Genomic DNA, 25494 nt, shown 5'->3' with positions numbered 1-25494 from the left:
ATGTGCTCGCTTTTCGTAAACAACACGATTTACACTTAACTAAAATGGTAATGGAAATATATCTAAGGCTCCAGCTGTGGCATGATGGTATATTTTATGAAGAATACCAGCCAGAATTAGTCTATACTCAAATGCGATAAAAAATGTTTTGCCAAAAGTTTTAATATTTAAAATCATTCACCGAAGTAGAAGTGAATAGTTGTTCTAGTGTATACCAGGAAGCAGACTTAAGAAAAAACAGTTTATTTCTATAAATGTACTGAAAGATGGTCGGAGAGTAAACCCTTGACGCGTGATTTTGTCCTATCGGCCGGATCGGAGGTAAATAGTACTTGCGCATCGTGATCGCTCCGCGATGGCCATGAGACATGTTTTTTTTCAAAGTAATCATTAGTGAAATAAGCAACAAATTAAATCCGCCAGAAGGTTATTTCATGTTTATGGTGATGTCCATTCCTACATTTTACTACTTGATGGGTTTTGACAGATTATAACAACTTGTCCAGATGTAACTCTCAGGAAAGATTCGGCAATGCAATTACGGTCGATATCAGCTCTCCCATACTCAAAAGTCGAGTTTACGTAGCCCATGGCAACATAGACTCCCTGGTATCGTGTCCGTGAGTCCGTCCGTGAACATTCCCATCTTTCTTGGCGGCCTTAATATCATGTAAAGCCGCCACGAATGATGGAGTGCAAACGTTGTTACAGGAAATCGTTTCAGTGGCAAAATGGCTGAAAGCAAATTTCAATGTTGTTGTTGTGCCCAAAATTCACTCCCTGAATCCATCGCTCAATCACTCCTTTCCACTTCTCCTTTCCACTCATGTAGATCACAAACGCCTTGCCCTCCTTCTTTTGTTTATTGTTCCTTTACAAACGGCACTAACTGCAGTAGACATTTTGCGTGCGCTATGCTTTCTATCATTTCGTAACGTTACGTAACATAGCATGTATTTAAACCGTATTGTTCATCGTGGTTTGTTCAGTTTTACTCAGCAATTCCACAACTATATTTCACCATACCACATGTCGTGTAGCTTCTTCACCGTTAGGCAGTAATTCTTCAGCATCGTAACGAATTTAAGTTTTGTATTGCGTAGTTTCCATCATTATTTCCGTTGCAGTTTTCCTAAGCGTATTTTGTTTTAGGCGTATTTAGCTCAATTTATATTGTAATAGGTTTTCGCTTGTTATTTTCACTGTAGTTTTAACCGTTCCTTCCCGATTGAGGTTGAATATATTGTAAAGTCGCGTTAGAAATTGTTTTGGTTTTTCGTTGCCGAGAGTTAGTCGCCCGTGGTAGCCACATTTCATGTTAAGTTTTAATAAGTTCAGTTCGAATTCTTGCGTGGGGCTCAACTGATAGCTAAGAACTGGTCAAAATTTTAAATCTATCGAAGAGTAACATGTATTTAACCGAGAGCTAACATCTGAGTCCACAAAATTTCAGAGATGAATGAAAAATAGATTGTATGTATGTATTGTATGTATTTACGAATATATATACAGGGTAGCCCAGTTTAGCAAATTGCGAGTTTAAATGGGGCTCAGTGAACAATAACACCCACCCATCCCACCCCAGGGGAGGACATCCATCACATAGTAATCTCGTGCGTGGGAAATTAACGTCTCCTACCCCTAACCCTGCAGGAGACGGGGCCTACGGTTGATTCGTCCTTATCCGAGAAGACTGGAATATCTATCCATTTCTTGATGTTATAAAAAGGTGGCAAATTCTCCTCAGTTATTTTAAGACCATGAGTACTGGTCCGGCCGGGCTCGAACCCTCGAAATTGAAATCAAAATCTCAACCAAGTATTAAACAAATTTTGCGCATACGATACAACGCGCTAGAGTAAACGTACTTTTAAGGGTGACAAGCCATTCAACATTTCAGCAGTCATAGGCCTTGTTTTTAAACCTTGTTGATCCGGAATTTGAATACTTCATCGCCAAAAAACACAATATCGATAAACTCAACTTCGAAATGATTAAAACTTCCCCATTTTTCAAAAGCGAGAAATAAAAGACAAACGCTGTGCTTCAGTAATTGGCATTTCGAATGGCGATTTCTGCTAATGAAAAGTTGACATTCCGAATAAAGATAATATAATAATAAATCTATTTTTGATATACGAAAAAGAAAGGAAGAGAAAAAGGGGAAAACAAAAATAAAACTTGCCACGGTCTGAGGTCGATTTCTCACCTGAGGAGAAAGAAGCAATCCATCAATCCATTCGCACCGAGTATACAACTTTGCCATTTTAAGGGGGAACCAAATATGTCAAAATTTTCGCATCGTTTGTACGTGGAGTCAAGAGAGAGAGAGTTGAGCTCAATTTTAGCAGGGAAGTGGTGGTTTTGATTTTAGTTGCACAATCGTTGCCATTCTCATAGCATTTATTGACCATTTTGCTCCGAGCTATGTCTAATTTTGGTAGCTCTTTCCGGTTTAAGTAGCAGTTTTCGACGAATCGGTAACATGTCATGGCCACACCACTGATTTTATGAGCCACATCACCCTTGATTGGGTCTTGTAAGAGAAAAGGCCTCGTAAGATGATCTTTCAAGACCCACTGTGAAAGACAAAGCGCACCGTAGACTTGCGCACCCGTTGGGTGTCTATTTTTTTTTAGTCTAAAATTGTTAAATAGAATTTAACATAGTTAATGACTAGGAGCTTATCTGGTCAGTAGCATTTTGCTGGCGTACTGTTAGCGTATCAGCCTTCTGTTAGCGTTTGCACCGCGTTTGTTTGTATTCGGTAGCGTTTGCAGCAGTCATTTGGTTGTCAGTGACCTGGAGCAGTCCTGGTCCAGCGGTCATCCTTATCAGTGCATGCGTTTTCTCCCATGTGATTGCACTGTGCTGGCTGTATTATAGCGTCCCTCCCTCCATTCCGCAGTTGCTTTTTTTTCGTTCAGCAGTTTTTATCTCGTTTTATATTTATTCGCTTATGTATTTTTTGTTTCTTTATTTTTCTTCCACTAAGCCTCGGGCTCTAGTGTGACATGTGCTTAGCGCGGGGGGGCTCGGCGCGGTGGGCTCGTGGCTGGGTTGCGGGTTGGGCAGGCCAGTCGGGTGTTCTAGTGCCTTGGGTGTGACTGCAGTTACAGCCCCCCGGCCCCTGATCATTGATCTCCATTTGCGACTTGGGTGTTAATGCAGGATTGTTCCGTGGTCTAATCATTATCTCGTCAGAATTGTCTTTGAACATGGATATAGCAGAAGGAAGTGCCAGGAAGGAAAAGTGGAAGGATCGATTTTGGGAGGGAAATAAAAGGAGTGCAGTGTTCAATTTTTCTCTGCTCATGACTGTTAGTTATGTAAGTATCACGAATAATGTCGAAAAAAGGAAACCTTCCTAATCAATATCAGCAGGAAAATATATATAGATAAAGGAGCTTTGCAATCATGAAAAAACAATAACAAGAATTGAAGATTACGCTGTGGGAGTTTTAAAGAGACAAATATGACTGACACAAATTTGCTAGCAAGGCAACTTTTACTTCTGCCATGAATCTACTGCAACCTGGAAATTGAGTAGTATACTCCTAAGAAAGCATTTTGTACATGATTTATAAAAAAATATAGAACATAAAGACTATCTAAGTCCATAGTTAACGTATCTCGTAATATTATCTTTGAAAACATTTGTTTCATTGCTAGTAAGTAAAGTAGACTTTTCAGAGTCGCTCAGGTAAGAATTAAATGAAGAAACAAATTTCCCTGCACTTAGGTGGCACGGAAAGCCGTAAAAATCTTGAACAAAAGCTCATCTTTCAAACCGGCAGTCTAAATCCAACAGGGATCAACGAACGCTTTTCATTCCACTAATTTACTCATGTTTTTCTCGTTGCCATGCTCCCACCAATAACGTAGCTCCATTTTCTGCCTTTAAAAGCACACACAACCCACAATTCCTCTATTCGGTCCGACGAAGGGCTAACGCTCGAAACGTCAGCTTTTGTAACCATTACGGTGGCCAATTTACCATTTCAACTTTGTTGATATATCCAAATTATTGCGGCACACGAGCTGCGCATGCGCACATGCTATCAAAAGTTGAGATACTACAAATTCATTTCACCATTTAACTCGGGACCTAACGAATACTATTCCAGGGCACTTTGATATTATAACGGTTATACTACGGAAAATGTATCTCACATATATGCCCGTACGGGCAGACTACGTAGTAAGTTACTTCTTTCCACTTACGCACTCTGGTTTAGAAATGGTAAATAACCCACGAAGCTCCAATTCCCCATCTGGCTATCTACCATCACACAACAAACCGGCGTGAATGAAAGAGCTTTAAGACTGAAACATACTACAAAATATCGTACAAGGGTCTTCTGGCTCAGATCCAATACTAAAGGCGCATAAATCAATTTGCCTCAGCCAATGAATACTGTGCAATTACATCATATCATGCTTCAGTAATTAGCATTATGTTTCCAATAGATCTCACACTTCGTTTTACCGGTTCGTTTAATTTTTTTAAATAGGGCGTAGTATCGTAGTCAACCTAGAAAGATATTTAAAAACAAAATTTACAAACTCTTAACTTTTTTCGCTTGCTTGATATTGCAAAATCATCATTGGAAACGTTTTCCAGCATCTTGTACAATGAAATACATGAAGTTCATATATTTTGAACTGCGGTATTAGATACGTATGATGCACAATCCTCGCAGTAGATAGCGCTATTTAAGCAATAGCGAAAATCAGACCTGAAAAAAATCAGGCCTGTACGAAAATCAGGTCTGATTTTCGCTATTGCTCAAATAGCGCTATCTACTGCGAGGATCGTGCATCATACGTATCTAATACCGCAGTTCAAAATATATGAACTTCATATATTTCATTGTATCTGATTTATCACTTTCACGGGTTTATTACGAATCAACTTAACGGCCTGCTCCCAGTTAGCTTGTTAGCTCAATTGGTAGAGCGCTGCACTAGTATCGCAGAGGTCAGTGGTTCGAATCCCGTACAGGCCTGATTTTTTTCAGGTCTGATTTTCGCTATTGCTTAGATAGCGCTATCTACTGCGAGGATCGTGCATCATACGTTCCAGCATCTCGTTGACAACAGAAATTGGATTATAGGATACCCTTTTGGGAACTGTTCACTTACATTTATCTAACTAAAAAACAACTTAAACTAGTAAAACCTTTAAGTGTCTAGTAGAATCTTTAAGTGTCTTGAAGGGAACTACATCATATTGATACAGACTCTAAACCTATTTGGTTAACCTGCAGAACGCCTGTGTAAGTCTTCAAAAACTTGGAACAAAGTAACTGTCCTCGGGTGCCAAAGACCAAATCCGAGTCCAAGAGAAATTTACTTTGAACTTTACACCAGTAACATCAAGCTGCCCTTCAAGAATGTGTTCTTTGCGTGTTGTTGAACCTTAAAATTCCTGTTGTAGTCTTTCCTGTAGGGTTTTTAATTCTTTCGTGACCTAAGATCTTTTGTTTCCTAACGGGACAGCAGCGCTGTCTCTACGATTATACGAGCCCTCTTTTGGAATTTTCTGGATGTTACCCTATTAATAGTTTATTGAAAAGATCATCACCTCCATGACTTGAGTGACATAGTTAAAAGGCAACGTTTTGGCGAATCTGTAAATCATAACACATCGCACAAAAGGGTTCCACAATTTTCACCTTTACAACAGCAGGGACAATCGGGACCTATACTGTTTTATGTCGAAAAACAACACTTTTCAAAAACTTTTTACGTTTCTTGTTTAAATACTAAATTTGCGCAGACGTTTAAAGGGAACCTTCAGTCATTCTTACGTTGGACATGGTGAAAGATCTCCGCTCAGACAACGACCAATGTTTTCATTAGTTCAATATTGCTTTGAATTTCGTTATTGGAGATTCATTTTCAATAGTCATTTAACCCTATCTCGCAAATGTCTCGGATCCTTGATGATGGCACATGTGTAAGCAGGTCGATGCGGATTTCGATGTTTTGAGCAACTATTTTCTAATTTCCGTCATACAGGCCCTGAACCACTCGATCACGCCGTATCCACTACTGGGAAGGGCTTTTCAGTTTGCAGAGTTTTACCAAGCACATCATATTGGTGGACGAATAACAAACAATGTTTTCTTCATCCGGGGACACTGCCATACATACGACGGTGTCCAGTGGAATCTTTGTGAATCCAACCGCTTTACATTTGTCCTCTTGTCCATTTGTATCCCAGAGGAAAACCATGCCATCGATACCATACGAAATAAGATAACGATTTTCCTTAAGAAACCGACAAAACTCTATTTTACCGAGATGGCCATGGAGGACTCTCTTGGAGGAGTTGACATTTGATGCATTGCGACGATAAATAAGAATTGTGTTCCCGATGCAACAAACTAGTAGCTGGTTGTCAGACGAAACAATACATTGACTGAACCTAAGAGAGTGGTAAATCTTTCCTACACGGATTGTCGTCAATAAGTGACAAGAACTTTTATCATATTTCCAGATCTCAATCTGATACTGACCACTTAGAATAACCTCTTGTCTGTCAGATGAAAGGCAACAACATTCAACAGCAACCAATTTCTGTGACTTCACTCTACTCGACACGAACTTCCCCACAACGTCCCACACATCGCCACGCGTAAAGTCTCGAAAAACCTTGATACAAAGGAGAAGTGAGGCACTGTCGCCTGAAAATGTAAGGGACGAGAGCGTGGAACCAAATTCTTCTGTGAATACTGTGTCAGTCTCCGCAAGGCTAAAATCTGTAAAGGTATATAGCATTAACTTACTTCCTTGGTGAATAGCAATATGCTGTCCATTTGGAGAAAGCGCACAATTCTTCACTTGTAAGCCAGGCGTGTCGAGAAGAAACTGGGAAATGAAGCTGAAGCCATCTTTAGCTTCAGGGGTCTGCCAAAAGGAAACCTTCAAATCAGAACCAACAGCTAAAACCGTATTAGTTGAGTAAAAGACTGCTGCGATCGTTTTTTCCACCACAGCCAACTCTACTGGTGATGCCGGAATAAACTTGAAAGGGCTGAATAAATCCGAAAGAAGGATTACTTTTTCTTCTGTATCGCTGCAAAAGAAATAGCCACACGCTTGTGGCACCTGCCTTGTGTAATAAATAATGTGATTGTTGGGCACACTGGCTAAAACTGCACCTGTCTCGAGAGACAAAGCGTGCAGAAAACCATTATCGGTCAAATAAACGAAATAGGAGTCATCCTTTGTAAATGAGAAGCGCGTGAATTTTTCAATATCACGTTGCGGCGTTTCATGGTCACACGAGAGCTCTCGATTTCTTCTTCGCAAAATATGTTTGTTTCGAAAACCATCGGCCTCTAGAACCCATTTTCCTCCTGGTGAATGGCAAATGAGAATATGTTCGTTGACGATAATCTCGACATCGTCAAGCCATTCTGGAAAATTCATGCAATCCTCACACTCAAATGATTCGTCTTGGAATTCTCTCACCAAATAAGAGTCCATCTCCATCTTTTCTTCCTTCAGTACTCTGAGATACGGCTCCCATACTCCAATGCCCTTATACTCTAGCCTCTCCAAGCTATAAGATAGTTCTCGGGATCGATACGACTCAGGTTTAAGCACTTGCTCCAGTTGCTTTTTTAATTTTCTTGCCAACAGATTCAGCCTAAGCATGCGGTATTTTTTCATCATCAAATTCTCTCTACCTTTGGGCATAAGCTCATTCTCCACCCATGCCGTAAAACATTGCGCACCTCTGATCTCACGGTCTCTCCTTCTATTTAGTTCCATCTCCATCTGATGTATGAGCTTTTGCTTCCTTTCTTTTAAAGTATCAAGCTTTTCCTCCGATTCCCCTATCAGACCATCGAAAGCCACTCCATGATCATACAGCTCTTGTTCTTTCGTAAGTAAGATCTCAAGCTCTTCCTCGGTTGTTGGATTTACTTCAGGCTGTTTGAGCTTATGGAATCGCTGTCTCAACCACTCATATTCAGTACTTGTCAGCTCGCGCTCATGTTTAAATGACCGTAGTTCCTCGAACTCACGGTCGGGTTCATGTGGAAAAGCAGTTGGGTGGAGTTCACGTGGACAAGCAATTGGGCCCTCTTCACGCCCCCGAAGCTGTCCCTTCCATCTAGGTTCTTGGTCGATTACAAACTTCAGCAATTGGTAGTCTCTGTACTCCATTTCGTGTCGTGACACCCTCTCTCGTTCAGGTAGGAACTCCAGCTTCTCTTTCAAATTCGAATCCTCTTGATCGAGCTCCTGTCCTCGGTGTCTCTCCATAATCCGTTGTAGTTCTTCTAAACAAGCTAACTTATTCTGCAATTTATGCACTTGATCAACTGGCAACTTCAGCCCTTGTTTTAGACTCAATTCCTGTTGATCAATTTCGAGACCACGGTTTCTCTCAATCAATTCATGCTCCAGCACGCGCTCTCGTTCAATTAACATCTTCAGCTCTTCCTTTAACTTTGGTTCCAAGTGCTGCGCCATACATTCTCGTATAAACACCTTATCGAGATTCAAAACCCTCTTCGAACGCAATAGGAAAACTATCTCATCCTTCAAATCGCACTCTAGTTCAAGTCCACTTGTCCGCTCAAGCTTCATCCTTCGCTTTTCCTTCAGGGCCATTTTTTCTTCTAAAAAACTCTTTTGCAACATCTCAAAATATTCCTCTTCCTTTCTTCTTACATGTCTTCTCGGTAGTAGCGTTAGTTCGGCATTTAGGCTTTTCTGTATTTTCATTAATTCTATTAATTCACTCTCTAGTTCTCTTAGATCGCACTCTAGCTCTTCTTCTTGCTGCAGGTCTCTCTGTTTCTGGAGGTTTCCTGCAGCCTCAAGCTCCTTGAATCGTTTCAATACAGTTTCAAGGTTAACGTTCACTTTCCGCCTTAGCTCTTCAGTCAACCCCAGAACCATGTTCCTCTCCAGTAGATCCTCAAGTAACTCCTCCACTTTTACGGTACGTTCTGCCTTGAGGTGTGGAATCACTGCTGGCTTTAAATCTACTGGTGGTTCCCACTGAAGTCTGTGGCCCAAACTTACCTCTAGGTATCGAATCGCTGTTATTATGGCAATGTTACAAACTGAAAAATCAGAACACGCTATTTCCATTGCCCATCTGTTCACAAAATACGAGACATGACAGATGTAAGTAAACGGCTCAAACTGAACATTCCGAATAAACGCACGTTCTAACACAGGCCTTCCAGTCTTAAGATCCCAAATCTGGCATTGGAAAATAACAGGGTATATCTCTAGGATTTTTTGACGAACCGCTGTTAGGGACGCCTCTTGGTACCCTTTGTCTATAAGTGAACTTAATGCATAGCAAAAATGGCACCCTCCTAGCAGAGAGTTTGGCCCCACATGAGTCTCAGCTGGGTATTTCTTGTATGAGAGACATTTTAGCAGGCAGTTCATTGGTCCTTCGACTTCTAATTCCTCATGAAGACTCATAGCATCATCACGGCTCACTTCAATCTCCTTAACGGCCCAAAGAGCAAGTAAGTTGCAAAGACAAGCATTTTCTGACCAATGGCATGCAAAATTCTCTACGTTTCTTTTAACCACAATGGAGTCTCCATCACGAGTAAGGAAACCCCACCGGTAAACCGTTGCATTCCCATCAAACTGATGAAAATCCTCAATACATTCTCGCTCAACAGAAAACCACTTATCAAGCCGACCAAAAAAAATAAACTGGTTGTCAGGAGAATACTCCAAGTGACTGATATTGTCAATGATCTGTTTGCTTATCTCGAAAGGGCCATTTACTCCTCGTGCTGTACTGGCATCGAAAAACATAAGTGTCCGACCCGCTGCCCCAACAATTGTCCTCTCATCACATGATGTGGCAAAACAATTCATATCAGCGATTGCAGGGTCTTGGAGAGCAAAAACCGTGCATTCTAACCTAGGGACTGGCAATTTGTTAAGCAGAAAAGTTTCTTGAACGGCGTTGGAGGCCTTTCTTAAACAAGAGTGCAAAAGTTGTGGGCATTCAGCAAGAACAAAGGCATTTGATAAGAGTACCTGCGCAACCTCTTGAAGGAGATCTTGTTTCTTTTTCTCATCGCTATCCAGGAAGCCACTGACACGCTTCAAATCTTGAAGCAGACGATATATCTCGATTTTTCCCGAGCGCAATCTCCTCTCTGCGAAATGATAATTTGTTAAACATGTAAACACTAGTTCCAACCAATCTTTTCCTCCAAAGTGACACAAGAAGCAAACCGCAACGCGTATCACATAGTCCTCCAACTTAGCGTGAACGGATGTGTAAGGTGATGATGATTCTTGCAAAACTGAGGAGAGAATTTCGACAACAATTTCTTTAAGATACTTACCTGCCGTCTTCTTGGAGATGAATAATTTGGGCGGAGCCTTGGTGTCGTTTGTCAACCAGGTTGGAACCAGATTGTGCAGGAAACTTAGAGTCTGATTAGGAGTTCGTAACACCAAAAATTGCGATACAGCATCGATCACTTGTTGCTTATCAAGTTTCGAATTTTCCTTGGTTAGGATGAACGGAATAACCGAGACAGGAAGCGGAGACGGGGCCACGATGGCACAACCAAACAGCTTCTTGAAGATACTCTCTCCAACGTTGTCATAGACGCGTCGAAAATTCTTCCGAAAAAATTCCTCAATGTCTCCCGGAAAAAAATTGTTTAAATTACTGATTTCCTTACCAGAGACAATAGCATCTTCCAATTCTTTTACAATGTAGTGTGCGTACAAGAATAATCCGTCACATTTTTGGGAAATATCGTCAACCGAGATAGTAACACAACTACCAATCCTCTTTTTCAAAAAGTTTTGGATATCTTGCTCATGCTGCTGATAAAAGTTCTGCTGTTCGCTGGTACCGGCGCAAATTTTAATACAGGGGTTGTATCTCTTTAGTCTGGATCGAACAGAATCTTCAGGGCGACTGGTGACAAAGAACACAAGCCATTCGGGCAGCATGGGGAAACGGTGTTGAATAAGATCAAGAAATTCTTCTCTGGACTCGTAGTCTGTTTCATCCAAGGCGTCAATAATGACTAACAATTTCTGATGGCATGGCCTACTCTTACTTAACGGTTCATGAAGCAGTTTTGTAAACAGTTCCCTTACACCGAGTTTAGAATTACCTAACAGCATTTTGACCCCATCCTCTCCCCTTACGATTTCTTTGTACTCATCATTACAAGCGCACAATTGATGGGCAACAGTTCCAAGGAGATACCTGGGATCGTTTCTGGTACCATCGTCGTGACGGCAAAAGTATGCAGCACCTAACTGTCCAGTCTCTCTCATTCGCTTTGCCAGGGCTCCGGCTATAACACTTTTTCCGACTCCTGGGTCGCCAAGAAGAACATAGGCGCGAGAGTTTCCAGGATCGCGGAACCAGTCTTCAAAATCATGAAAGAACCATTGTCTCGTGTCTGGATGATGCCGATCAGCAAAAAACTTGATATCAGCATCAAAAACAGAAATCTCTGAAAGTAAGGGAAAAGTGATGCACTTGATTATTACGAACTTGGATGCTATTTACAACTGAGTAATAAGGAGAATCGTACATCGACCTTCCTGTCCGCAAGTCACTGATGGTCGCAAATCATTGACGTTCACAAATAATTGATTGATTCACACAGTGACACTGCTAGCGTTACTATTTTGAGCGCTTGTTTTCAGCTAGTTCTTAGCATGCGATCTGATTAGGAAGACAAGCAAAATTTTTGTAATCAGAATTCTGAGCTGAGTACACTGTAAACACCTACCAGCCGACACTGTACTGTGGCATTGTTGAGACATCACATCTGCTAAACCTTTATGACTATAGGCCTCTGAAAAGAAAAAATGTTACGATAAGTAACTAGTTTTACAACAGCACGCCATCCAGTATTATACCTAGAATGTAGTCCAGTATCCACGGAGTGGGAGGTCCAGACGGTAAATATTTTGTTTAAGGTCAATTCTCTACGACCGAGAACCACTTATCTTCGCGTCCGATGAATATGCATTTTATTGCATAATAGATGGTTTCAACATTTCTTTCGCTCTTCTTCAAGCTCGCATCTTTCAGGGCCGAAAGGTTTGTTCAGACCCGTCTCTCGCATTACCGTACAGTCCTCTTACGGTGATTTTTTAGTTGTGTTTTCCATTGAAAGCACGCGTGTAACCGTGCAACGTTCAAAAGGCAGTTTAATTTATTCTCACATAGTTTGAGAATTTGATTCAAAAGCATGTATGAATCAAAGTGGGTGCGGGTACCGCGAGGTAAAAATCAGTGCACAGACGGGATCGTTACGTTAACATTAAATTCAAATCTCATGATAAATTCTAAACGCAGACAAATAATATCAAATCATGTTTAGCTGTTGGCAAGCTCATGACCAGGCGAATGACATCTTTCTCAATTCAAACTTTTGTTTTTTTTTTCACTTTTCATACCTTGATTTTCCAAAACTGAGACTCGTTGCTCCATACATCCGATTTTCTGTTTTATGGTTTCTTGCTCGAGCTGCATCCGATCAAGTCTTGTTTTCAGTTCCTCTAGATTTGATAAAATTTCTTCTAGTGCCAGTGTGACACGCTCTCTGTCCTCTTGCACTTCAAACGACAGCTTTTCTACATCTGTCATCAGATCATGAACGTGCTGTTGTACCAACTTCAACAAATCAGGATCCATGGTTGCGTTCATAACAAGAATTTTGCCTGGAATAAAAGATGAAAGCCAAATTGGCAAGCTGTGCAGTTTCAATTTACAACATGGCCAAGATCTTAAACAATGATAATTTTTCCTTTTTCATCCAGTGGGTATGTGTACGATTAAGTTACTGGTAAACTGAAAAAGGAAGTTGTAAGGAACCGCCGAATATTGAGCATGAAGTATCCGAGACTGTTGTCAATCAATTTCTCGTGACTGAAACACGAATCAATACCAATTTGGTCATTGCTATCACCTTATTCGCCGAAATAGTAGCTTGCAGAGCTGGCGTAATTTTAGCGAGCGAGTGCTCAGTATTTTCTCAGTGAAAATTATGGCCGTCATCTTTGATTTTTATGGGAGAGGAAGGCTGGGGAGAGAAAGTTATTTTACCAAGGGGGTAGGTGACAGTAAAAACATGAGGAGGAGGAGATGGTGCCTAAACCAGGGCGACTAAACTTTCCACATTCATAACATCATAACGAGACAGCTGCAAGCACTAGCATTATTGTTGTCTTGTGAAAAGTAGATCCATACAGTTTTTCTTTTGACCCTACATCTCTTTACTCTCATTGTTTCTCTTTCAAACAAAGCAAGAAGTAGTTATCTTATTGGTGTAAATTTAAATGAAAGCAGATACCTTTTGTCTCCCAGTCCTTTAACTCTGTTAAAAGGCTCTCTTCGTGGGGAACTGGAAGACCCAGTGCTTTCACAAGCTGCTCCATGGCAGCACAGCATTGTTGATATTTCAAAGCATCCCATTCACTGAATACACAGTGAGCCCAGGCATTTCTGGCCTGTCTTACATCACCTGCAGCACTCTGCACAATGGCAGAGAACACTGGGACTTTCCCAAGCAGACTAAGCACAGCTGATGCATCACAGTGCTCATCAAATGCAGTGAATTTGGCCATGTGATTCTCCACATACAACTTGGCAAAGTCAATATATGACTTCACCTTGCAGTCAAACTTTGAGTAATCATACTTTCTACTGGCCAGTTTGGGCAATCCTTCATTGCCATTGATGTTTTCATACTTCAGGAAATTTGGCCATTGCCAGTGCTTGAGACGCCCAGATGTGCTCTGAACATGAATGCCAGGGCTAGTTTGAAGTTTGCCATATTCTTTTTGGATTTCTGTTTCTACAAAAGGGCGTATTTGTGAAACAAGAACTTTGCTCAATGCAATTCCAAAGACCAACCATCGCTTCTGGTTTTCTGTAACATTGTGCTGTGTTGATCTGTGAATTACATAAATGAATAAATAAATAAATAAATAAAGAAATAAAGATATGTGCAAATAATTAATAGATTTTAGTAATGGTAAATACAGTGGTGTCTAGGTGAAATGTAAATTCACATTGTTGGTTTAATATGGACAACAGGTCCAGAATCTAATTGACTATCAAACAATTGATTCTTTGTACAACTGAAATGTGAGACGATGGTCTATCAATTATGAGGTCTGAACTAATATGTGAATAAATAAAACTTACCAATGAGGGAGAGAGAGCACTCTCAATTTTTCTAGGTCATTTAGGCATGCGCCAACCTCTGAGGCAATTAGGGGAGTAAGAAGAGAGACCCAGGGAACAGAGTCGTGTGCTATTGTATCTACAAAGCTACAAATCAGGTTAAGAAATACTTTAGGTTTTGCCCAGAGGGGGGTAGATCTTTAGGGAAACCAACAATCAAGAAAGTGAGAGACCTCCCATAAACAGACTTTGTAAAAGCAGAAACCCTGCTGGTAAATAGCCCAGCTGGTCACAAATACTTCCTCCCTTATGTACTTTAAAAAAGGACCAGTATTCAGCAGACACAAGATTCTAAATGTACCATGTTAACCAAACCCTTCCAAAGAGGATGATCGTAGACTATTCCCCCCTTCAAGTCAGTAGTCCACATCAGGCAGTCAATAACTCCAGCAAAATAAGGAAACACAAAAAAGTATGTCGTTGTGAAATTCTACTTATTGAAGCCAAGAAAGTCTTACTTAAGGCCATATTAACCATGTAAGTGAAAGACTCCAGCTAAATTCTACTTTCAACACACTACTGCAAAAACTTCAAAACTAGTTTTGTCTATGACTTCGTCAGTTGATGACAAACAAAAATCTAGAAATTTTAAAAATTTTGAAAAAATGCAGTTAACGCTCCCCTGCTACAATGGACTTTTGCTAATACATTCACACCCATTGTCTCATTACTATTCATTAATATATCCACAATCACTATAATTTTCACTTTTTCTCAATGATTGTTCATATAACAACAACCTATTGTATTCAGCACCTATCCTTTTGAATACAGACCAGTGTATATAAAAATTAACCCACAGGAATGTTTTCCATTAAATCTGTCCGACAAGTGCGAAAGCACAAAACTCAGAGTTACAGGGAATCATGTGTGTTTCATTTTAGTCAATTGTATTTCGCTCTCAGTCAGGTGTATTGAGCACTTTCTAACAGCATTTACGACAATACCCCACAATTATATATATATATATATATATATATATATTAAAAACAAGTAAACTACAAGTTCATCCCTACAAGCCTGTTTCGTGGTCGCCCACTCATCAGGGGATTTAATGAGAATAAACTTTACCATTGCTTATATACAATATAATTTGCATGATCTAACTAGTCTAATTTATGCAGCGCAAAATTGAAAAAACTGTCAATTTCGCGCTGCATAAATTAGACTAGTTAGATCATGCAAATTATATTGTATATAAGCAATGGTAAAGTTTATTCTCATTAAATCCCCTGATGAGTGGGCGACCACGAAACAGGCTTGTAGGGATGAACTTGTAGTTTACTTGTCTTTTTCCTCCCACAATATATACTTCGCTCTACTTCTATGTATTGAGCACTGTTCTACGAAAATCAAGTCACACTTTATATTAAAAACATATATGCAATGCATTTAAATTCATTTGCATTTTTTCAACAGCATTAATGAAAGAAATATATCTACAAGTTATAATTGAAGCAAATAATGTCCATTTAACTGCATTTAACTGCAATTTAAGATTTCAATCCAGATTTATGGCACTGAAAAAATAAAAACTAAGCTTATGAGCTAGTTGTCTTACCCTGCTGTTGCCCCTGCTGCTGCCATTTAAATCCCTCAAACTATGAAGTCATTGTCATTATGCAGTAAACATCATGCCTCTGTATAGAAACATAATTGGACAAATAATCAGTGAGGGTTCCATGTCCTACAGAAGGCTGACTGAAAATGAGTCACCATCCCCAAGGATGAACAAAAAATCTTGAATACGAGTTGTTGTGCCCAGCATGAGAAATCAACTTCCAAAATTTTTACCCTGGTCAAAAGGCAATTATGCACCTGCATTCAAAGCTTTAATCCCTTTGATCAGAGGACCAATTAAAAATTTATTCCCATTCTAGGGTTGAGGGTATCACCTTCTTATTCTAATTATTTAATTTAGGACAACAACGAAAACAATGGTCTTCTGTGCATCACAGTAACTGTTTCAGATTTTCTGATTTCATACTTCTGCTACTAGGAGGCAGCTGTTAAACTTTCTGTTGTTCAGTAATCATTTCATGTTGTCCTTCGGCAGCATTTGCAAATGGTATAATAGTTTCCAGTGAGGCCTTAAACTACTGTAATAAATTAAAAACAAATCTCCAAGGTTTTGTTGATCCATGGCATCATCAGGGATATAATGCTGTGGACCAGTAAAATCTTGGAGGCTTCTTTTGTTTTTAATTTTTACAGCAGCTTAAGGCCTCACTGAAATTATTTCTGTGGTTTGTTTCAAGGTAATGACAAAGTGAAACACTTTAGGATTCGTAAAGGAAGGGGTGAACAAGTGCTAACAACACAGTTACATAGGAAGTATTTTTTGCCCACAGAGCATCTTCATTTTGTGTTTCTCCATTATCTCTTCAGATCTCCAATTCTGGTTTACATCACTATGAGGCCCAGAAATAGGTTCATTTTTAGCTCTACAGGCTTTTTGAGATCCCATAGTTCATCCAATTGGTTACTCCTTCTTGAAGGGAATGAAATAACAGAAAACTGGTTTCTTTTATGTCTAGAAAGTCTAGAAACAATTTGTTAATGTTTGACAAGGGCCTCATGTTTCTGAATTTAAACATTAAAGTTGCTTCAAGATTCAGAATATTCCAATCAATTGAAAGGTAAAAATTCACTAAAATTCTAAAACAATGGAGCATTTTATCAAATTATCTATTACATGCACAAGACAAAAATTTAAAGTGTATATGACATGAAATTTTTTTTTTTGTTTTCTGCTAGTTCGATATATATAACAAACGGTTCGAGAGTTAAAAATCGTTGAAAATAATTATAAATACATAGTTTTCGTTTAAACTACGCGCTAAGTTGGCTTGAAATTTGTCCCCTCGAACGCGCGGCCAAAAGGTCACGTGAACTTTACCTGTGACGTCAGGTTGTTTGACTCAGTAGACCACTTTCATAAATGGCTGCCGCATTACAATTCTTTTGTATACATATAAATTTGACAGGGTGGCCTCGTTCTTCAGTACAAAATTCACAAGAATACATTATCTCAAGCGAGGCCACTCGGGAAAATTTAAGTTTAAACAAAAGAATATTAATCCGGCAGCCATTTATGAAAGTGGTCTATGGCGGAAAAGAATAGGCCAGTACGGAAAGGTGGACGTTATTGTGTGGCTGGGGCGCCCAACAATAGAAGCTGTACGAGTACCAGCTACACACCAGGTATTTCGATGCACCAGTTTCCTGTAAATCCAACAGTGAGAGCCCAATGGGTGAAATTCGTGCAGCGGCACCGAGTTGATTTCGGCGAACCTGTTGCCAAACATGCCTCGTTGTGTTCGGCTCACTTTGAGCAAAGTTGTTACGAGGGCAGCTTGGCATTTTCGCTGGACGGTATGACGCAGATAAAACGGAACAAAGTTCTTATCAAGGGCTCTGTTCCAACAAGACATGCAGTTCTACCAGAAGGTCCTAAAGTTCTGACAGATCGCAAAAGGCGACAGGTAAGCGTTTTCTCGTGATCTCCGTTCATAAACATTAACATGTGTAAGTTTTTCTGATGTAAATAACATATTCTTTTGGAAGCATTTATGTGTAAAATGTCCGTGTCTAATTGCGGTTTTGCCGTGCTGAAAGCAAACTGAACTGCTAAAACCTATACCTTAGTGAATCATCAACATGTTCACATTACATCCTCTAATCTCAACAATGTACAATGTAGTGTGTCATTTTAAAATTGTTCAATAATACTTTGGTAGGCACGGCAGCATATGACAAATTGAAATTGCTGTTGACAAAGATCCTTCTGAATGACATAAAAAAACTCTCACCAGATGCCCAGACAAGTTGCCTAGAAGGCTTCCATGCCACCCTAAACACCTGGCATCCCAAGTTGATTTGTTACTCTTGGTTAGGTTCTTTTTGTAGCTATGTATATGTTGTATTACAGTGACTCCCACCTAAATATGTTGCAAACAATATTTTATCCTTTTCCTTTTACACTCTGCAGATGTAGTATTCCTGGAAGTTTTAAGGCCAAAGTAGTGTTTTGTATTGCACTTTTAGCTCAAAACTGTCATTTTTGAAAATGAATGGGTATGTGACTGCTAAATGTTACACATGATCTATTGACCAGACATCATGCAACATGTCTACAATGTATGCAACTACACAAAACAGTATTTGTTATCATTTATCACATTCCCATCCCCTTAATTCCTTTCCTTGGTTCTTTCCCTTGTATTCCAACCATTATCATACACAATCTCATTTTCAGATTTTCATGTGTTCGCTCATCTAAAGTAAAATTTTCTAGGCATATACTGGCAAGCTTGCATTTTAATGAAAACCTCAGAAGAGAAACCCAAACATCAAGCGATGGAAAAGAATACATTCGGGTGACTTATCCAAAATTTAAACTGGGAGAAGAGGTTGTTAGAGAGGTGGCATCTCCACCTAGCTATGGTAATTATTGACCATTATGATTTTAAAAGTACAGTGGCTACACTGAACTAAGTGTAGGAAATGTTATGCTCTTTTGTTAAGAGTTAGATCACTCTTTTTACCATGATAAGTACTATTGACCAGCATCTTGTGTAAAGGACTCTGCTTCACCTTGTTTCCTTATATCTGATAAAACACTGTTGCACGTTTTTCAAATGACGTCGACATTTTATATGAATTAGGCTGTGATCTTTTCAGGGTATGTTGACACACTGAAGAATCTTCTCTTCACCTTGCCAAAGGCAGAAATGAAGAAAGTAGATGAGAAGTATGCAGCAAGGGTACCAGAACCCCTCAACCAGCAGTTCCCAGACAGAGTAAATAAAGAGGATGCTGTAAAGTTTTACCAGGCAAGAAAGGCAACGAAGAAAACGTCACTATTTCCACCAGGTTAGTTTGCTTTGACTCTTCAAAGCTCATGAAGCGCAATGTTCAAATATGACATAATGTTCTACGTACCAACTGTCATGCAACCTTGTCCTCAGGGTCTATCTTCTTCCCACCCACTAGAACTGGGGAAAAGATAGACCTTGGGAACAAGTTTGCCATCATGGTAATGCACAATGTGATTGTCTCCACGGAGGATATCTTCTACATGTTTTTTCCATAGTAAAAGGATGCTAAACAAACAAACTAAAAATGCACTTACATAATTAAATACATTTATTTATTTTACAGAAGCAGAGCAGGCGAAACTACAGATGTCTATCAGTGACAATACCTCAAGCAGCAGTCAACCCACTTCAAGACGACCTTACAATTGCTCAATATGACAAAAACCATTGCGAAGTCACAAAAGCCGTTGCAAAAAATTAAGTGACCAAACTTTTGTCACAGGAAGGTTTTCTGCGTGGTACAATTTTCCTTCTTACTTTAAATTTTCCATGCCTGCATTGCACTGTACTCATCGACTTACAATATTTGCACTGTACCTACAACAAGTTGAAATTTTAAATTTAGTCAAACTAGTGTGCATGTAGAACCTAAGCTGTTTCTGGTTCACAGTCCATACATTACCAAACAATAGAACAAGAAACAACCACCCATGAAAATCAATTTGAAAATTGTTGTTTACCGAGACAATCAGTGTAGAACAATCATGTCATAGGTTTGATTACGTGTACTATGCTAGTCTCTGTCATGAGCAGCAGCAAAACCTCTGGTATTAATTTTTGTGACTGGTATTTAGTTCTGATATTATGGTAAACACAGGCTGGTAGTGGTCTTCTGTTATCCCAGCCCATGTAGCCACAAAGCCACCTTGTGGTCCATCGGTATGCAACAGCTCTAATGAACCTAGAGTAAAAGCACAATGAAAATTATATAGGAAGGTGTGTAAGAATGCTCTACATTACTACAGGACCCTGCCTTTCACCTCCCCATGACACACACATTCAAATAAAAAATATTTATGTTTAGGAATTGATAATGAACTGCAGGGCATTTCTCAAGCTTACATTTTCCTACAAGCTACTTTGCAAGCAATCTTATTAGTTCCTGTTTTACCTTAGGTCAGTGCATCAGATAAAAGTCCAAGTAAATGCAAAATCTAACTTAACTTGGTCAACTTTTATAGCTTGAGGTGCCTTAATTTACCCTGATTTATCTGAAGCTTAATGTTTTATGCCCAGCAAAGTGATTATGCTAGTTTACACATTGTATGTTTTTATTTATGTTTTTACTAAAAATGTACTGACTCGTTTTCTGACTCCACCTCGGCGACGGTAAGTCCCACCATCCTGGTTTCTCAACAAGGGAGCCACTTGGAGAAGAACTGCGCGGTTCCTAATCGCATCGTAGTCCTCGTGTTGTGTGATGCATTTTATCCGTTCAATGGAACCATCAAAAACCATCTTTGCAGATGAATTTGTTACCTCTCTGCAACATCGAAACTCCAGGGAACCAACTAGCGTCCCGGTATTACATTGCTTGCAGCGACACCTGAAGAAGACAGCAAAAATGAATTGTTGTCTAACAAAGATTTGCTACAAGTATATATACAAGGAATTTTAAAGGACCAGTTTTACTAACCAGGAGTCTACGTCTACAGTTCTCTCGTATCTAGCCTCCAGAGTTGACGGGGTAAGTCCATCAACATCGGTTTGTTCGCTCGAAACGCCAGTTTCTTCGTCGTTCTCGTCCGCGAGCGGCTCATCTTGATATGGAGCTATCACACCAGTGATAACTCGCCATTCCTCTTCAGAACTGTCGCTTATTCCACAATCCATACTTTCTATAGAGTCAGACGACTCAATACTCTCGGAATCGCTGGACATTTCGAAGCGCGAAACGATAGAATTGGGCGAGTAATCACAGCGTGTTACAAGGAAAACACTGAAAGTTGTTGACCTTGCTAATCATAGGATCAAACAACTTGACGTCACGAGTCCCAATTCTCGGCCCAGTCTCCGGGAACAATTTTACACATAAATTTAGCGTGTTTCGGGCGCTAAAAATCGACCAAAAAAATTGTTTCATTCATTTTAAACTCTCAAACCGTTTATTATACACATGGAACTAGCTATCAACGAAAAAAAAAATTTCGTGTCATATACACTTTAAGTTCCAAGACTGACAACTAAAGTAATCTAATATATGTTATTATACAGTTTGATAAACCGAGCTGGTACCGATTATTCCATGAACACAAGTGGTTTTTTGTTGTTTAGATTTGTTTAAGCAGGGTACACACCATGCTATCATTTGCAACACTAAGAATGTCAGAATACTCCAGCTTTACTAGCAAGACTGAAGGATAAAAGATATCAATAAATTGGATCATGTTCACTGTAGGTAGTAATCTTGACTGATATGTTGACCAACAAATCGGTCGATACTTTACCGATATGTAGGTCAACACTCAATGAACACTCAGTTGATAGTAGGTCAATATATAGTCAGTCGACAGTCAGCTATCAGCCAAGTGTTGGCCGAGATATCGACCGACTATTGACCAAGTGTCAACTGAATGCTGATCAACTATAGACCAAATGTCAACCGACACATTCATCAAGTATTGACTAACTCTTGACCGATGTATCTACCAAGGTACCAGTCATGATCTAAAAATTTAAGAAGATCTTGGGAGGCAACATAAGAACAGTTCTTGCCATTATCAATAGAACAGTAATAACATTTTCAATGTAGAGAAGTGCACACATAAGAAAAAGATTGTATACGAATATTTGCCTTAAACCCATAACATACATAGCTTCCTCATACATTTCCTTGAAAACATTAACTCTATCACCATCTCATTAAATACGAAAATCAATGGGTCACGTGAGAAATCACTCTCATGAGACTCTTCTTTTTTGACTGCCCCTATCCATGGATTCCAGTTTTTAAAAATAATAAGTTTGGATGAAATTTCTTTCTCTAAGAATAAATACTATCATTCACTTTTGAAGGGAAATTGGAAACCCAGGTTGATACAGTGCGATGACTGCTTGTGCATATTATCAAGCACCATAATTAGACTTCGACTATTCGTGTTATGTCTCACCTGCCGAAACATGTCTCTCAAAAAAGTTGTCTATTTCTTACAATATTTATCATACTTGCTACTACTACAACCTTATGGAAATATCATACACGACTTAGCAAGCAAATACCAACGATGGATTTCCTTACAAGACCTTCGCCAACTGGAAAAACTCTCTATCAAGAAACACAAAGCTGAACTGGATTTGTCCTTTCTTCGTTCACGTAATTCTTTTTATGTTTACATCATACTGTAAATATTTTATTCCTCTACTTGTATGCTATATAATTACTCACGTTCAGTTACTCATTGATTGAAGATGGCATAAGCATGCTGAAACATCTCTCAAAAAAGTTGTCTATTTCTTAAAATAATTAATATGCATCCAGTCTGTTCAATGAAAGCCATAGCAGCAACGAAAGAATTCCTCAGAGACTAGTAGTCTTTATTTTCAAAGTTCTGATTTTTTTTCTAAGTATTTTTTGAAATAGGGTGAATTTGGCGCGTTTTGGCTTTGGAAAACGAAAATTTCAATTAGTTTTACAGAGTTTTTCAATTTTGAAATATAATTGAATGTTGAATTTCGCGTTGAAAGACTGGTTGGCTGGAAAATAATATCAAGGCTATCGCCAAAGTGTGTCTTAAGCCTAAACTGTCTAGGGCATCTTACTTTACTCTTCACAGTATAAACTGATGAACTTACCATAGCTCTAAACGAATCTGCAATGCGTTTATACTACCACACGACTTGCAATTTGCGAAACTTGCTTCGTTTGCAGCAATTATTGATCAAACCCACTCCGGGATGGCTTCCGGTTTCAGCCTCGCTTGGAAACGATAACTTGTCAGAATTACAGGGTATGCTGGGAAAAACGAACGGTTGGTTGAAGTTTCAAGTATTAGTGGGTTAGGGTTTTTTTTTTTTTTTTTCACATTAAAAACTTTAAGAGCGCGGAATTAAATTAAAGAATTCTTCAATTCAGTTCTCCCAGAAGCCGTCAATTTATTCAGAGTTCAGATCTGAAAATATCAAGGATCACAAATCGGATTGCCTCAGGAAGAATTTCGTAATCACTTCGGAAAGTTCTCCCCATTCCTTACACTCGCTCACTTGGTGTGTACACTTGCCGGCTTTTCTTCCTTCGGCGTTTTTTATTTTAACCCCTCCCCTAGATCCGCCAATGATAACGACCCCCTCCTGCATCCTCCAAAGACACAATCTGGTGAGTGTTAACAGATATGTCAAAAAAGAAAAAAAAAAAAAACCAGCAAAAACATCGATAAGAACAACAACAAAAAGAGTAATTTCGTTTGAAAATCCAAATGAATATATCTACAGCCATCTCCCCTTAAACTTTCGCTGGGGGGGGGGGGGGGGGTAAAAGCCTTGATCAAATCACCGAACAATATGCCGCGTTCTCAGCGCAGTGTTCAACCAAACACGAAGACCATGCAAATCAATGTGTTTATTTATCTTCGGTGTCAAGTGGTGAAACTACATGCAAATAAAATACAGAAAACGATGAAACGGAAACAGAAGATAGAAAATACGATAAGGGAAAACAATAAAATAACAGAAAGATGAAAACTTACATGAATGTTGCTGCGATGAGTGATAAACTGACAAATAATGAGGTCGTAAAGTAAACTCTGCTGAAACTAAAGACGCAACACACGAGCTCCTAACCAAACGGGCCTGAAAAACTAAGCTGACCGAGTGGGTCGTACGGCCCACTGACAAACAAAGGGGCAAAACCTGTAACGCAATATCCCCTTAGACTCAGGCCAAGACTCCAACCCAGACCTCCGAATTGGAGTTCAGCGAGAAGTGTTCTTTGACTAATGTCAACTTGTGGCCGTATTAAGTACATGTTCCATCAAAGCTGATGGTACTGATTGAGTCGAAATCTTATTTTCAGTACATTCACTATACAATATTTTTATTTTTACACCGAGATTACTTGATTCCTTTGTATTTTCTAAAACTATTTACGTCTAAAAGTGACGTTCGACACTGTTAGTTTTCTTTTTACTGTCTTCCACTTCATTGAAATCCCTTCAGCTTACTTGGGAATATAATTACAACAATTTAGAGACCGGGAATTTCCTAAGAAAAATCATTTAACTGTAAGAGTATTCCATAGTGATTATAGAGGGTGAGCTTTCGTGTTTTGGTTAAGAAACAAGGGGTTTTGATATTTTATTAAAATAGTTCCACTGTTACCGATGACAGTAATGAATCAAAAGCATTTACGTGATAGATTTAGCCCTCTGCACCTCACATTGTATTCTTATCACAAGTAAAATTATTTACGCTTTCCATTTGATAAGAAACCCAACTGATTCTGAATCGGGTAATTCGGTTTATCAAATGAGTTGATGATGAAAATTGGCCGCCGTAAACTGAAGAATTTTAAATTTGACGTTTCGAGCGTTCGCCCTTCTCGGAGCGAATAACGAAGTGCTAGCGCTCGAAACGTCAGCTCTTAAACTTTTTATGGTGGCCAATTTACGTTATCAAATCAGTTGATAAAATCAAATTACCTTGCTACCCCCACCGACGCAGCACCACAGTTTCTTTAGAAACTTACCCCCTTTATTCATGAATCTGAATAACACGAATTCGGGAAATGATGATATGAAGATGTTCAGCAGTAATGTCATCCCACTCAGCCATAGCTCATTTTGACAAGCAATTGAAAATAAAACAGGCTACAGATAAGTGAATTTCATTTTGTTCCCCAATATCTCTCTACCAGTTTCTCCCAGAGGCTATATCACGACTGCAACATCGGTAAATATTTCCTCGTTTATTTCGTTGTTACAACTTCCATTCGTCTATTTGCATTACATTCTAATAACGACTTCAGTCCTCTCATAACTTGACCACCGATATTCACTTCTGTAACTCGTTTTCCTTCTAATTCATTCCCAAGCCCTCTAAGACCTCCCGAGTATCACTGAGAAATCGGTTTACAAACGTTTTGTGTCTTCGCGCCATTCATTACCCTACATACTGTGAAGAGAAGAAAGAGCTACCGTACGTGGAGATAACTTCCCTGCTTCATTTTGTTGAACACTTTGCATGGATTCATTTCTCTCACCTTCTATTGAAGTGCGACTTAGTGCTGAAAATTTTATGTGGTCGGATGGTTCATCGGCACCAGATTTCCGTCGACAAACTCCAAACTTACAATAGGCCACGGCTAAAATAGCAATAACCAAACCGAGAACAGCGACGCTGCTTATCAAAGCCAATTCTGTCTTCGACAAACCTGTAACGTAA

At 39.3% G+C, this 25494-nt stretch overlaps 2 protein-coding genes and 1 pseudogene across 8 annotated transcripts; 1 reads left to right on the top strand and 2 right to left on the bottom strand.

Annotated features, from left to right (window-relative positions):
- Positions 1–5473: 5473 nt before the first annotated feature.
- Positions 5474–23022, bottom strand: LOC148734698 (uncharacterized). 3 transcript variants are annotated; one of them, XM_088753840.1, is made up of 7 exons: positions 22912–23022; positions 15801–15879; positions 13344–13945; positions 12448–12711; positions 11775–11840; positions 8727–11492; positions 5474–8696 (listed from the first exon to the last, which is right to left on the bottom strand). In XM_088753840.1, exons 2-7 carry the CDS (start codon positions 15824–15826, stop codon positions 6055–6057), a joined length of 6366 nt encoding a protein of 2121 aa, XP_088609966.1. In that variant the 5' UTR covers positions 15827–15879; positions 22912–23022; the 3' UTR covers positions 5474–6054. The 3 variants fall into 3 exon arrangements, with proteins under 3 accessions (XP_088609966.1, XP_088609965.1, XP_088609967.1); XM_088753839.1 differs by having other exon boundaries at positions 5474–11492; XM_088753841.1 differs by lacking the exons at positions 12448–12711; positions 13344–13945; positions 15801–15879; positions 22912–23022 and adding an exon at positions 11905–12182 and having other exon boundaries at positions 5474–11492.
- On the top strand, positions 16954–19513 carry LOC148734700 (THAP domain-containing protein 2-like). 4 transcript variants are annotated; one of them, XM_088753913.1, is made up of 5 exons: positions 16977–17724; positions 18231–18316; positions 18537–18685; positions 18923–19114; positions 19403–19513. In XM_088753913.1, the coding sequence occupies exons 2-5, from the start codon at positions 18309–18311 to the stop codon at positions 19495–19497; spliced, it is 444 nt and encodes a 147-aa protein (XP_088610039.1). In that variant the 5' UTR covers positions 16977–17724; positions 18231–18308; the 3' UTR covers positions 19498–19513. The 4 variants fall into 4 exon arrangements, 3 of the variants coding, with proteins under 3 accessions (XP_088610040.1, XP_088610041.1, XP_088610039.1); XR_015998890.1 differs by lacking the exons at positions 18537–18685; positions 19403–19513 and having other exon boundaries at positions 16955–17724; positions 18923–19061; XM_088753914.1 differs by lacking the exons at positions 18231–18316; positions 18923–19114; positions 19403–19513 and having other exon boundaries at positions 16954–17724; positions 18537–18676.
- Positions 19531–21021, bottom strand: LOC148734699 (uncharacterized; annotated as a pseudogene). The gene is made up of 3 exons (XR_015998889.1): positions 20756–21021; positions 20422–20665; positions 19531–20020 (listed from the first exon to the last, which is right to left on the bottom strand). The product of XR_015998889.1 is annotated as an uncharacterized LOC148734699 (transcript).
- Positions 23023–25494: the final 2472 nt, after the last annotated feature.

This window comes from Stylophora pistillata, chromosome 3 (assembly GCF_964205215.1).
Source record: "Stylophora pistillata chromosome 3, jaStyPist1.2, whole genome shotgun sequence".
NCBI lineage: Eukaryota > Metazoa > Cnidaria > Anthozoa > Scleractinia > Pocilloporidae > Stylophora > Stylophora pistillata.
The sequence above is the reverse complement of the archived record's forward strand: the minus strand, read 5'-3'. Positions and strand labels throughout refer to the sequence as shown.

Excerpts from the sequence above, each read along its gene's own strand:
- LOC148734698 (XM_088753839.1), bottom strand. The coding sequence starts at position 15,826 with ATGGCAGCAGCAGGGGCAACAGCAGG. Across the intron at positions 12,712-13,343 it reads AAAGGACTGGGAGACAAAAG|GCAAAATTCTTGTTATGAAC; the intron begins GTATCTGCTTTC and ends CTTTTATTCCAG. Across the intron at positions 11,493-11,774 it reads CCACAGTACAGTGTCGGCTG|AGATTTCTGTTTTTGATGCT; the intron begins GTAGGTGTTTAC and ends CCTTACTTTCAG.
- LOC148734700 (XM_088753913.1), top strand. Across the intron at positions 18,686-18,922 it reads GGCATCTCCACCTAGCTATG|GGTATGTTGACACACTGAAG; the intron begins GTAATTATTGAC and ends TGATCTTTTCAG. Across the intron at positions 19,115-19,402 it reads AACGTCACTATTTCCACCAG|AAGCAGAGCAGGCGAAACTA; the intron begins GTTAGTTTGCTT and ends TTTATTTTACAG.